This window comes from Eptatretus burgeri, chromosome 17 (genome assembly GCF_056783735.1).
Source record: "Eptatretus burgeri isolate ZD-2024b chromosome 17, Ebu_testis_v1, whole genome shotgun sequence".
Classification (NCBI taxonomy): Eukaryota; Metazoa; Chordata; class Myxini; order Myxiniformes; family Myxinidae; genus Eptatretus; species Eptatretus burgeri.
The window spans coordinates 31,943,232-31,955,870 of record NC_140977.1 but is presented as its reverse complement, the minus strand read 5'-3'; the positions used below and the strand labels follow the sequence as shown (position 1 = coordinate 31,955,870).

At 44.7% G+C, this 12,639-nt stretch overlaps 1 protein-coding gene across 1 annotated transcript in view; it reads left to right on the top strand.

Annotated features, from left to right (window-relative positions):
* Positions 1 to 4,796, top strand: part of LOC147009702 (zinc finger BED domain-containing protein 5-like) — a 154,204-nt gene extending 149,408 nt beyond the window's left edge. Inside the window, exon 4 of the mRNA XM_085863367.1 lies at positions 4,087 to 4,796. Coding sequence (XP_085719493.1) covers positions 4,087 to 4,160 — 74 coding nt within the window. The 3' untranslated portion in view covers positions 4,161 to 4,796. The remainder of the gene's footprint in view (positions 1 to 4,086) is intronic.
* The last annotated feature ends 7,843 nt before the right edge of the window (positions 4,797 to 12,639 follow it).

Genomic DNA, 12,639 nt, shown 5'->3' with positions numbered 1-12,639 from the left:
AATTGAGTGCAGTAATCGAAGCAGGCATGTTAAAAGTGAGTGTGCAGGTAATGTAGTGTATAATTGAGTTGAGTAATCGAAGCAGGCATGTTAAAAGTGAGTGTGCAGGTAATGGAGTGTATAAATGAGTTGAGTAATTGAAGCAGGCATGTTAAAAGTGAGTGTCCAGGTAATGGAGTGTATAATTGAGTTGAGTAATCGAAGCAGGCATGTTAAAAGTGAGTGTCTCGGTAATGGAGTGTATAATTGAGTTGAGTAATCGAAGCAGGCATGTGAAAAGTGAGTGTCTCGGTAATGGAGTGTATAATTGAGTTGAGTAATCGAAGCAGACATGTTAAAAGTGAGTGTCGCGGTAATGGAGTGTATAATTGAGTTGAGTAATCGAAGCAGGCATGTTAAAAGTGAGTGTCGCGGTAATGGAGTGTATAATTGAGTTGAGTAATCGAAGCAGGCATGTTAAAAGTGAGTGTGCAGGTAATGGAGTGTATAATTGAGTTGAGTAATCGAAGCAGGCATGTTAAAAGTGAGTGTCGCGGTAATGGAGTGTATAATTGAGTTGAGTAATCGAAGCAGGCATGTTAAAAGTGAGTGTGCAGGTAATGGAGTGTATAATTGAGTTGAGTAATCGAAGCAGGCATGTTAAAAGTGAGTGTGCAGGAAATGGAGTGTATAATTGAGTTGAGTAATCGAAGCAGGCATGTTAAAAGTGAGTGTCTTGGTAATGGAGTGTATAATTGAGTTGAGTAATCGAAACAGATCTGTTAAAAGTGAGTGTGCAGGTAATGTAGTATACAATTGAGTGCAGTAATCGAAGCAGGTATGTTAAAAGTGAGTGTGCAGGTAATGTAGTGTATAATTGAGTGCAGTAATCGAAGCAGGCATGTTAAAAGTGAGTGTGCAGGTAATGTAGTGTATAATTGAGTGCAGTAATCGAAGCAGGCATGTTAAAAGTGAGTGTGCAGGTAATGTAGTGTATAATTGAGTGCAGTAATCGAAGCAGGCATGTTAAAAGTGAGTGTGCAGGTAATGTAGTGTATAATTGAGTGCAGTAATCGAAGCAGGCATGTTAAAAGTGAGTGTGCAGGTAATGTAGTGTATAATTGAGTTGAGTAATCGAAGCAGGCATGTTAAAAGTGAGTGTGCAGGTAATGGAGTGTATAAATGAGTTGAGTAATTGAAGCAGGCATGTTAAAAGTGAGTGTCCAGGTAATGGAGTGTATAATTGAGTTGAGTAATCGAAGCAGGCATGTTAAAAGTGAGTGTCTCGGTAATGGAGTGTATAATTGAGTTGAGTAATCGAAGCAGGCATGTGAAAAGTGAGTGTCTCGGTAATGGAGTGTATAATTGAGTTGAGTAATCGAAGCAGACATGTTAAAAGTGAGTGTCGCGGTAATGGAGTGTATAATTGAGTTGAGTAATCGAAGCAGGCATGTTAAAAGTGAGTGTCGCGGTAATGGAGTGTATAATTGAGTTGAGTAATCGAAGCAGGCATGTTAAAAGTGAGTGTGCAGGTAATGGAGTGTATAATTGAGTTGAGTAATCGAAGCAGGCATGTTAAAAGTGAGTGTCGCGGTAATGGAGTGTATAATTGAGTTGAGTAATCGAAGCAGGCATGTTAAAAGTGAGTGTGCAGGTAATGGAGTGTATAATTGAGTTGAGTAATCGAAGCAGGCATGTTAAAAGTGAGTGTGCAGGAAATGGAGTGTATAATTGAGTTGAGTAATCGAAGCAGGCATGTTAAAAGTGAGTGTCTTGGTAATGGAGTGTATAATTGAGTTGAGTAATCGAAACAGATCTGTTAAAAGTGAGTGTGCAGGTAATGTAGTATACAATTGAGTGCAGTAATCGAAGCAGGTATGTTAAAAGTGAGTGTGCAGGTAATGTAGTGTATAATTGAGTGCAGTAATCGAAGCAGGCATGTTAAAAGTGAGTGTGCAGGTAATGTAGTGTATAATTGAGTGCAGTAATCGAAGCAGGCATGTTAAAAGTGAGTGTGCAGGTAATGTAGTGTATAATTGAGTTGAGTAATCGAAGCAGGCATGTTAAAAGTGAGTGTCTCGGTAATGGAGTGTATAAATGAGTTGAGCAATTGAAGCAGGCATGTTAAAAGTGAGTGTCCAGGTAATGGAGTGTATTATTGAGTGCAGTAATCGAAGCAGGCATGTTAAAAGTGAGTGTGCAGGTAATGGAGTGATTGAGTGGAGTCATGAGCCAAGCCATTAAACGACGAGGATGCGCAGCGAGCGTACGCCGCTTGTACGCACTCGTCTTCAAACGATGCGCGTGCTCTGCTTCCTCCTCCTCCTCCTCCTCGTCCTCCTCCTCCTCGTCCTCCTCCTCCTCCCCCTCCCCTCCCCGATTGGCGATTATAAAATGCTAATTCACTTTCAATCGCTTTTCAACACGCGCCTCTCAATTCCGCTCCAGCTCGCGCTAATCCGAACGCGTTTTCAAAGCGAAATAATCCCGATTTAGGGCCGTAATGCCGCGATAAGGAAGCGGCAATTCTTTTGATGTGGCTTGTGTGCAAAGCGGTGAAGAAGAAGAATATGGAACGGAGTCAGGGGGGGGGGTAATGGTTACAGGAGGTGTTGGGGTGTTGGCTGGGGGACTGGGATGCTAGTTTGAGGTGGGTGTGGCTAGGGGGTCTTTTTATTACTTGTGGAAGGCTGGGAGTGTTTTGGGGAGGTTAGTGGGGGTGAGGGAGGGTAGGAGGGGGTGGGGGAGAGGGAGGGTAGGAGGAGGTAGGGGAGAGCGAGGGTAGGAGGGGGTGGGGAGAGGGAGGGTAGGAGGAGGTAGGGGAGAGCGAGGGTAGGAGGGGGTGGGGGAGAGCGAGGGTAGGAGGGGGTGGGGAGAGGGAGGGTAGGAGGAGGTAGGGGAGAGCGAGGGTAGGAGGGGGTGGGGGAGAGCGAGGGTAGGAGGGAGAGGGGGTGGGGAGAGGGAGGGAGGAGGGGGAGAGGGAGGGTCGGAGGGGTGGGGGAGAGGGAGGGTAGGAGGAGAGGGAGGGGAGAGGAGTGGGTGGGGAGAGGGAGGGGAGGGGTGGGGGAGTGGGTGGGGAGAGGGAGGGGTGGGGGAGGAAGGGAGGTGTGGGGGAGGAGGGGAGGGGTGGGGGAGTGGGTGGGGAGAGGGAGGGGTGGGGGAGGAAGGGAGGCGTGGGGGAGGAGGGGAGGGGGGAGAGGGAGGGTAGGAGGGGTGGGGGAGAGGGAGGGTAGGAGGGGTGGATGAGACCCATATTTTTTGAGTATTCTGTGTATGTGCAAAGACTCTTGTTCACGTGTTAACCACCATGTGGCCACTCGGTGTGATATTTATGATTATGCATCGATGATAAATTTATAATTTATATATTTGTGGAGCCGTCCATTCACCCCACACTCTTTCACTCATGCCCCTCACGAAAGGGGAAAAGGGGGGGGTGAATCACTGCAACCTGTAAGTATTAATGGGGGTAAAGAAGATTTTGGGTGAGGTTGGGGATCAGGGTGGACAAGGTCGAGGAGGAAGGGTGGGGGGTTGCACCGAGTAAAGTTACACAAGGGTTTTCACTTGAATCACGTGGCCTGTCACAAGTAAATACAATTACTGAAACCGTGTTACCTTTAGTTTAAAATTCTCTAACAATAATTTAATACTTTAACTGCATTTTTAAAATTCCCTGCATCTGTCAAGCCACGGAGTTATTGATCAGATCTCACGAATGTATACAAAGGCAATTTGTCTTCTGTTCACATATAAAACGTTTTCTTTTTCCTGAAAGCTGGAGATATTAATTAATTATATAACTGGAATGGCCACTGGGTAGAGCGCAAACCTCCACCAGATTGATTGGCTTACGTTTTGTACCCCACTGATAGGACGGATCTGGATTCGGACCTGAACCAAAATCTAATCGGCTTGTTCTTGTCACCAAACCAACTCATCCACCAAGTTTCGTCCAAATCCGTCAACAACTTCTTGAGATATCCTGTTCACAAACAGACACGGGTGAAAACATAACCCCCGTCCACCTTCGGTGGCGGAGTAATCTTGAAAATAATCTGTAAATGTTTGTAATGTTGTGTTGTATTGTGTGCAACACCTTTACAGCATGGTCCACGCAGCTTCGTCCACCGAGTGCCGATTTCCATGTTGGAGACCATGATGATGATGCTGATGATTGATATTGATGTTGATATTGATATTGATGATGATGATATTGATATTGATGATGATGATTTGTTGACTCCAAGGTTCAATACTTATTTAAACTTGGATTGGCCTGTTTGTGTTTATTTGAGAACACATGGCTCATGTTGCTGGGAACCCAGGTTCAAATCCCATATACTGTGTTTCCACTATCCACCAACTATGTCCTTTTAATTCACGTAAAAAGTACACTGATGTCAACTCATGCCTTTTTTTTTTACTGAATGTGGTTCATCCGTGAGCATTGTACAAATCGTCTTCTTCTTTAACGGCCACAATTCCAAGTCTTTCACGGACCGGGTGGCCAGGTCTGACACTCGACCTAAGTAGTGAGGGCAGGAATTTGGAATTTGTTCATGGTGCCTGCGAATAGCTCGTCTACCCTTCACAAAGGACACCTTAGGATCTCTCACCTCCACCAACTCATGCCAGCAGGCAGGACGCCCAGCTTAACGTCCATCCGAGGGACGGCACACAAACTGATGAACCACCTTGCCTGTGGAACTCCAAGATGACAGTTTATAGCTGAACCGAGTTATGAACCCAAGCTTAGTGGCCATCCTGCAAGTCCGAGCCTTGGATGAACGTAAATTTAAAAAAATAAAAGATTAATTTGGCATGAGTGTTACATGTATGTGTTCAATATGTACGTCGTATGTGTATATGTACCGGTAATTTCCTCCCACGAAGAAAGCAAATCATTTCAGCCAAACTTTGCGAATTTCAGGTTCGACTTGCACAGGCTCGAGAGTGTTTGTGACAACCTCTCGGCGTGCTCGTGTCGTCTGGACGTGCATAATCAACTTCAGTGTCTGGTGCACGCGAGGGCAGAGTTCTTTAGATGACGCTTTTGCGATGGAGGCAGAGCGAACGGCAGTAAAGTCGTGGAATGAAAATTTTCTGTGTTTAGTGGAACTTTTAAAGTGAAATATCGCATTCTCAAGAAGGGCTCATTGAGACCAGCACGTCCTCTCGAGTTAATCACCAATATCCCACGGAGTGCGCGTGTTGCAGTCAGTCGGTCCATGCACCAAATAGATCTGAAGCTCATATTAACCACAATCTCACAGAATTTACTCGCCGATATTAATGCTTACCCACTTTCTTGGTGGGACAGAAAGTTGAAATTGTGCATACTGACGTAACCTGAAGCCACAATTCCAGGTAAGAAAATTCACAAAACTGTACGTAACTGTCAGTAAACAAAAGTCGGTCAGTGGAGTTTCGTTCCCGTTCACGGACGGCCACCTGACGGAAGGCAATTTCACGTCGCATGATGTTGCACGGGCACGATTTGTCAGGGAGGTGAGGGGGTTTGATGGCGTTATGATTCGAGAAGTGTCTGTCGGTTTTTATCGTTTGTGTGTCGCCTGAGTGGAGAAATACATCATCCAGGGATGCCGCCGAGGAATGGGGGGTGGAGACACTCAGCTGGGTGAGGTTTGCTTGTGCCCACCCTCCTGGGTGTGTTTGGGCCTGCACTCTTGGAAGAGTCTGGGGTAGAGGCTCGGAGAGAACATGAAACGGAATTTAGTTTTTGGGGTTTTTTTTGGATTCGGAAAATCACGGGCTCGATAATTCGCAGTGTTTTAACATCTTGCTCCACGGTATGGTCAATTGATGCTTCGCAACTGCATTTTGTCCACCCAGTAAGGCATGCCTTCTTCATCCCATCATCTACTGAAAATGTGCAAAATGATTGTTAGAATGTACTGCACTGCGTTTATGATTAAGTCGAGAATTGAATCCAGATCAGGCATAGAATCGCTCGCTGTCTCGCAAGCAGCCTATTACACCAGTCATTACTGATCTAAATTCAATGAAGTATTAAAAACGAAAGATATTAACTTCACATCATGATAACTTCAATCAGCTCTGTCCCGAACAACCTGAAATGTTTGAGCAGCTACAAGACTATGACGATCATTGTTTGTTTTCGACTTTGGTTTATAAGTTCCATTCCTTCCCCTTAACGTTTTTGTTCGACTTCGAATCACGGACTCCGCTTCTTACAATGATCTAGCAACCCATGAGGATGAAACAACAGTTTTATTTTATAACCTTTGACCTCCTTACATTCAAAATAACTACACAGTGCCTGTAAATGGTTAAATAAGGAGCTCATTCTGATTAAATTAAATCGTGTATAAAACACTGTGAAGCATCCATGGAAGAGTTTGATATTGTGACGGAAGATAAAGTAATCGACATGGTTAAAGCTGCGTCTACCTCATCTTGTGAGCTCGACACCTTACCAACTTCACTGCTGAAAAAAAAATTGCATCACTGCCCTACTACCCACCTTAATCTGCAAGCAGGGGAAGTCCCTGCTTCAATGAAATGCTCGTGTGACTCCTCGACTGAAGAAGGATATCCTCCCACGCGAGGGGCTCAGTAGCTATCCCCAATATCTCATCTCAGTTATGTTGCAACAAAGCTAGTTTAAAGGACAGCTGCTGCTCAACTCAAGGAGTACCTGACTGCGAACGATCTACTGCCCCAGTCGGCATATAGAGCACATCACTACATGGAGACAACCCTTCTCAAGGTGCAGAGTGACTTACTGCTAGCACTAGATGGCCACAGAGGAAGCTGTCCTCGTACTTCTTGATTTCAGTGCAGCGTTTGATACGAAAGACCATCAGGTATTGCTGCAAGGACTGTGCAGGTGCTTTAGCTTCAAGGGCAAGGTCCAACAGTGTTTTTCCTCATACTTGGCGAATAGACCACGTCATCAGAATCAAGGACATCAACTCAGATATGTACCTGTGGTTCCAAGTGTTTTATAACCCAAGGGTCTGTCATGGGACCAATTACCTTCATAATGTACATTGCTCCAGTTGCTGACATCATAGCTGCCCATGGGATACAATCAATGGTCTACGCAGATGATACACAGCTGTATGTCCTGTTCAAACCATCTGAACGTGAGGACTTGCTTGGTTGATTCAATGCATGCATCGCTGATGTCAAGCTCTGGATGACCCAAGACAAACTTACACCGAACAAGTTCCCTGCAGCGCCTCATCCTGACAGTTTGTCACCAGACTTCCTGACTGTTTGTTACTAACAGCTTGGTTTGTTACCAGCTGACTAGATACCTGCAACAATCTGCTTTATGGTCTGCCACATTCTGATGTTCATCAGCTTCAGCGGCTACAAAACACTGTCCTAAAATCGTCGAGAAGGTTCCAAGAAGGCAACATAACTCACAAATGCTAAAACATCTCCATCGGCTTCCTATCGACAGAAGAATAGTGTTTTATATCCTTCTACTCACAGATAAAGCACAAAATAGCATGAACTTGGCCTACAATAACAGGCATGATTATCCCTTGTGTAATCTAGAGATCCACAGACCATTCCCTCCTTTGAATCCCGAAAGTCTCAAACCAATATTATGGTGACCAAGCATTTGAAGTAGCCACCCCAACTCTCCAGAACACACTCCCTCCACACATTTGTCAAGCAATCAACCTCCGAACAATGAAAACATTACTCAAAAGACGTATTTTGTAAAAATTAGATTAAAACTTTATTTCTTCTGTTTTGTTTATTTATGAAATAAATATTTATTGGTGTATTCATCTATCTGTAATTCCAGCTGTGTGTGTGTGTGTGTGTGTGTGTGTGTGTGTGTGTGTGTGTGTGTGTGTGTGTGTGTGTGTGTGTGTGTGTGTGTGTGTGTGTGTGTGTGTGTGTGTGTGTGTGTGACTGTGTGTGTGTGTGTGTGTGACCGCTGTTTATCGACAACCACCGGTCCGATTTAATTGAAACTTGCCAGGTATATTGCTGGGGACCTGAGTATGTGCCTTTTCAAGGTTTGATATTAATCGGACAAATGGTTCCCAAGTTATGGCCATTTATTTACCAAACCAATGACAAGACACGTTGCTGCGTTGGCGTGGCCGATGGGGAAAGGGCGCCATTTAGTTACCGTGGCGTAGGAGTGGCAATGGTCAATGGCAGCGAATGTCTTGGCAAGCAAAGACAGGGAGGTAAACTTGATTTTAATTTGGATTTTAATTAACTCTGTGTGTGTAAGTATCACAGCAGTTGTTACTTCAATGCAATCTATAATTTGTGGAATGCATGTGAACATTCCGTAAGGGCACGCACCACTTCCGGATCGTGATGACTTAATGTATTCCAATAATTTCTCGATTTCTTATCTGCATTTATAGATAAACACAATGTCCCAATCCAGTCGTCGTTTACGAGAGCGAAGGAACGGCCTGTGTAGTTGTTTGAAAGGTTTTTTTTTTTGGTTTGCACGTACGGCCACGCACGTACGGCCACGCACGTACGGGCATGCACGTACGGCCATGCACGTACGGGCACGTGAGAGCGAAGGAACGGCCTGTGTGGTTGCTTCTGGCACGCTGTTTGAAAGTTTTTTTGTCTGTTTTTTTTGCGCATACGGCAACGCACGTACGGGCACGTACTAGTAATAATAACTTGTAGGAAGTGCTTATTTCAAATGGTTAGGTATGATCTTTGTTCTTTATAATGAGAGTAAAGTGGATGGAGGTTATGTTTTCACCCCTCTGTTTGTCTGTCTGTTTGTGGGCAGGATATCGCAAAATGTTATGGATGGATTTCGACAAAACTTGTTGGACACGTTGGGTGTGGGACAAGGACGGATTGATTTGATTTTGGTAAAGATCCGGATCCAGATCCGACTTATTGGTGGGATACGAAACATAAACTGTTCAGTCTGGCGGAGGTATGTGCTCTTCTGAATGCCATTCCAGTTACACCTTGCACGTGAAGCAAGAAGTGGGGGTTCAGCAATTGGTTGTCTGTCTGTTTGGCCATCCGTCATCAGTTTATGATGGAGGAAGAACTTATTAAAATTCAATGTTATATTTTGGCACACGAATTGAAACATTATTCAGAATACAAATCTTCCGTTTTACAGTACTTTGTATCTGAATTTGAACCGATTACACATGTGTAGCAAGGAATAAGATAATATTGTTGTGGCCACGGGTCCCGAGACACCAGTTTGTCACTCAGGGGGGATTAATCCCCGGTTGTCCTCGGAAGAGCCAGACCTGGGGCCACCGCTCACAATTAACGTTGTGGTATGGTGGGTTGTTTAAGAACCATGAACACTACTCAGTTAACCACGAGTTCCAGTGTCCATCGTGTAATTTTGCCATTGAACTTGAGGTCACGTGGTTACCTGAGCGGGGAGCGCACCCTCGGCAAAGCACCATTTTTATCTTGATTGGATTTTAATTAGAGCGGCCGAGCGTTTTAACCGCTGGTGTGGGCCGACTATTTTTGGTCAAATTTGTGGTAATTACCTCCCAGCCTATCTAGGTTCGGACAATGCTAGACAAATGGAAGCAAAGGACAAACACGGACAGGTTGGAAATCGACAAATAATTTATTATTATGGAAATAAATAAATAAAAAGAACTTTTTATTTTCTGAGGTAAATAAAGAATGAGTTTCAAAGCAAAATCAATCAAAATGCCAGGAAAGAGACAAAGAGCAGATGCTTATCAGGGGTTGACTTACAGCTAAACACAGACAAGGGTATCTAGCAGATCCGTCAGGGGGGGAGGAGAGTCATCTCGCTCACCAGAGAGAAGTCGTCCGTGAAGTGAAAACATCCTGAAATGTGTGTGTGCATGTCCCGTCCGTCGCCAGCACCCAGCACCTGCCGTGCACCCACTCGCCAACAGCCTTGAATGCCAGTCGACGTCTGGGGGGGTGGCACCAAGATTGTCTGTCGCGGGTTTAGACCCTGGTGCTGAGACACGGGCAGCTCCTCACACTTTACGAAACTGGTGACGTCCAGTGACCCACACGGTCCTTTGGTGACTGACCCGCACCTCACTCGTTGTGACCGACCTGTGCCTCACTCGTCGGCGCTGCTCACACCCACATGCGCACCACACGCTCGCTTGCTCAAGCACTGGGAAGGACGAATTGTCTCGTTGTTGGCGCTGGTCAGACACCCACATGCTCACTCGCACACTTCCTCGCTTGCACGCTTCCTCTCTGGTTTGCTTCTTCCCTTGCGTGCTTCAACTCTCGCTTTCTTTCTCTCTCTCTCTCTCTCTCTCTCTCTCTCTCTCTCTCTCTCTCTCTCTCTCTCTCTCTCTCTCTCTCTCTCTCTCTCTCTCTCTCTCTCTCTCTCTCTCTCTCTCTCTCTCTTTTGTGCACTTACACACTCACTTCTTCCCTTGCATGCTTACACCCGCTTCTTGCTCGCTTCTCACGCGCTTCCTCTCACTAACTTCTCCTTCTCTGAACAGACTTCTCCCACTCTTTTTATATCTGCGGCCCATCTCAGCAGCTGCAGAGTCCCCTCAAGCTCACCCCGCCCCACTTGCGCACTGTTACCATGACAACCCGTGCGCTCGAAAAAGGGCAGGCCACGGCGTTTGCGAAAGAAATATGTGCATAAATGTGTCTGTCATAAAGAAAAAATCTTCCCATAAGAGAGGGGATCTATTCTTTACCCTTCTCAACGCATCACATTTAAAATCCCATTAGACATGGGGATGGGGCTAATCTGAACATGTATTTAAGGAAATAACTGTCTGAGGACCTGGATATGTGGATGCATTCATCAGACCGGATTCTGAAATCTGTAACAATATTTTTACAGAGAGGAATAAGATTTCAGTCTGTCTGCCTGCCTGGCAGTCAAAGAAAATCGAAAATAGTTACAATCAGGAAAGTTGCTGTTTTTAAGGTCATCATAAAGGACACATACAAGCACGAATAACTCATATAACGTGTTATATTATATAGGGTGATGTAATAGACACTGTGTAAAACGGTGGCAAAACCAGGAATGAATATATTTTTCAGACTTTTACAATCTTTATTTCATTTAAATTGAATTATATACTTGAATACAAGAATGCAAATCACCTTCTAAATTCTCCCAAGAAACTCCAGTTTTCCAGTACTTGTACATGTTCTATAGGGTGCTGTATAAGGGTGGTGTATAAGGCTGCTTCAATAGTGCTAATCTTCTGGATTTAAAATAACAAGATATTTAAAATGATTCTTGTATTCGCGTTGGGTATTGTGTTCTATGGACTCTCTAGTTCTTTATACAACAAATGAGGTGTAATTGGAAATGTATGATTTGGGTGTGTGTGTGTGTGTGTGTGTGTGTGTGTGTGTGTGTGTGTGTGTGTGTGTGTGTGTGTGTGTGTGTGTGTGTGTGTGTGTGTGTGTGTGTGTGTGTTATTTTAAATCATACATATGTGCTGCAAACTCAGCATTATTATTGGGCTGACAGGGTGGCCTAGAGGTTGGCACACTTGCCCTTAAGCCGAGAAGTTGGCACACTTACCCTTAAGCCGAGAGGTTGGCACGCTTACCCTTAAGCCGTCTAGCCCGGATTCGAATCTCAGCTCGACTATAAATTATCTTCCTGGTGTTTCACAGGCAGGGTGATTCATAAATGTGTGTGCTGTCCCTTGGATGGACATGAAAAGGGCATCCCATCTGTTGGCATCAGTATGACACTTTTGAAATTACCTAATCTGCCCCAGAATGCTTGGTGTGCATGCACAGAAATCCCAGGAAATGGCATCATGAAGTACATTTTGTCAAAGACAAGTATTGTTACTTAAAATGGCTGAAAAGCTTCTGAAATTAGCTGAAAATACTTGGAAAAGTACCTCAGAGAAAGAGCTGTGCCTCTGCGTAACAAAAGACTTCGACAACTTTCTCAGCTTGCCGAATGGAAAGCTGTTGGTACTGCAAACTCCTGGCCATGTGGCCCAGTCCAAGGCCTGAGTGAACAGGTGTGTGCTGAACAAACACCCGACCGATCACCACCAGTGAATGGACAGCTTATCAAGATTATGTGCTTCTGAACACCGATGGGAACTCAAGAACTTCTGGGGCTTTTGAATGCACATGGTAAGCTTAAAAATTAGGGGAAATACACCTGGGCACTCACCACGTAGAAGGATGATACTGAGGAGGAAGTCATTGTGGGACGTGGGATGGAATCAGAAAAATGTACCAATGAACTAATGTTACAACAACTACCAATATTTTGGGGGCCAACCCCTTCCTCCCCCACCGATAAATCCCATTTTTTAATTTCATGAACAAACTACTTCTTGAGGCATACAAAAATGAGCATCGCCCTGCACATTATCATCAGCTTATCTCGAATTTAAATTCCAGATAAGGTATTGTCATCATGCACTGTCCATCTGTCCATCCATCTGTATCCTACATTGACTTATCCGGCCAAACCGTGAGGCCGATCCGGCTGGAATTTGGGAGCAACGTTCCTCCTCTGATAGGTAATAGGGTTTGCAAAGCTCGTTCCGGTCGCGTGACTTCAAGTCGGTCAAAATGGCCGACTTAGTAAATTCCTTCAAAAATCTTCTTCTCCAGACTCATCAGTCAGAATGCTACCAAATTTGGGTTACAACATTAGGACACAGTCTTGATGTTGAA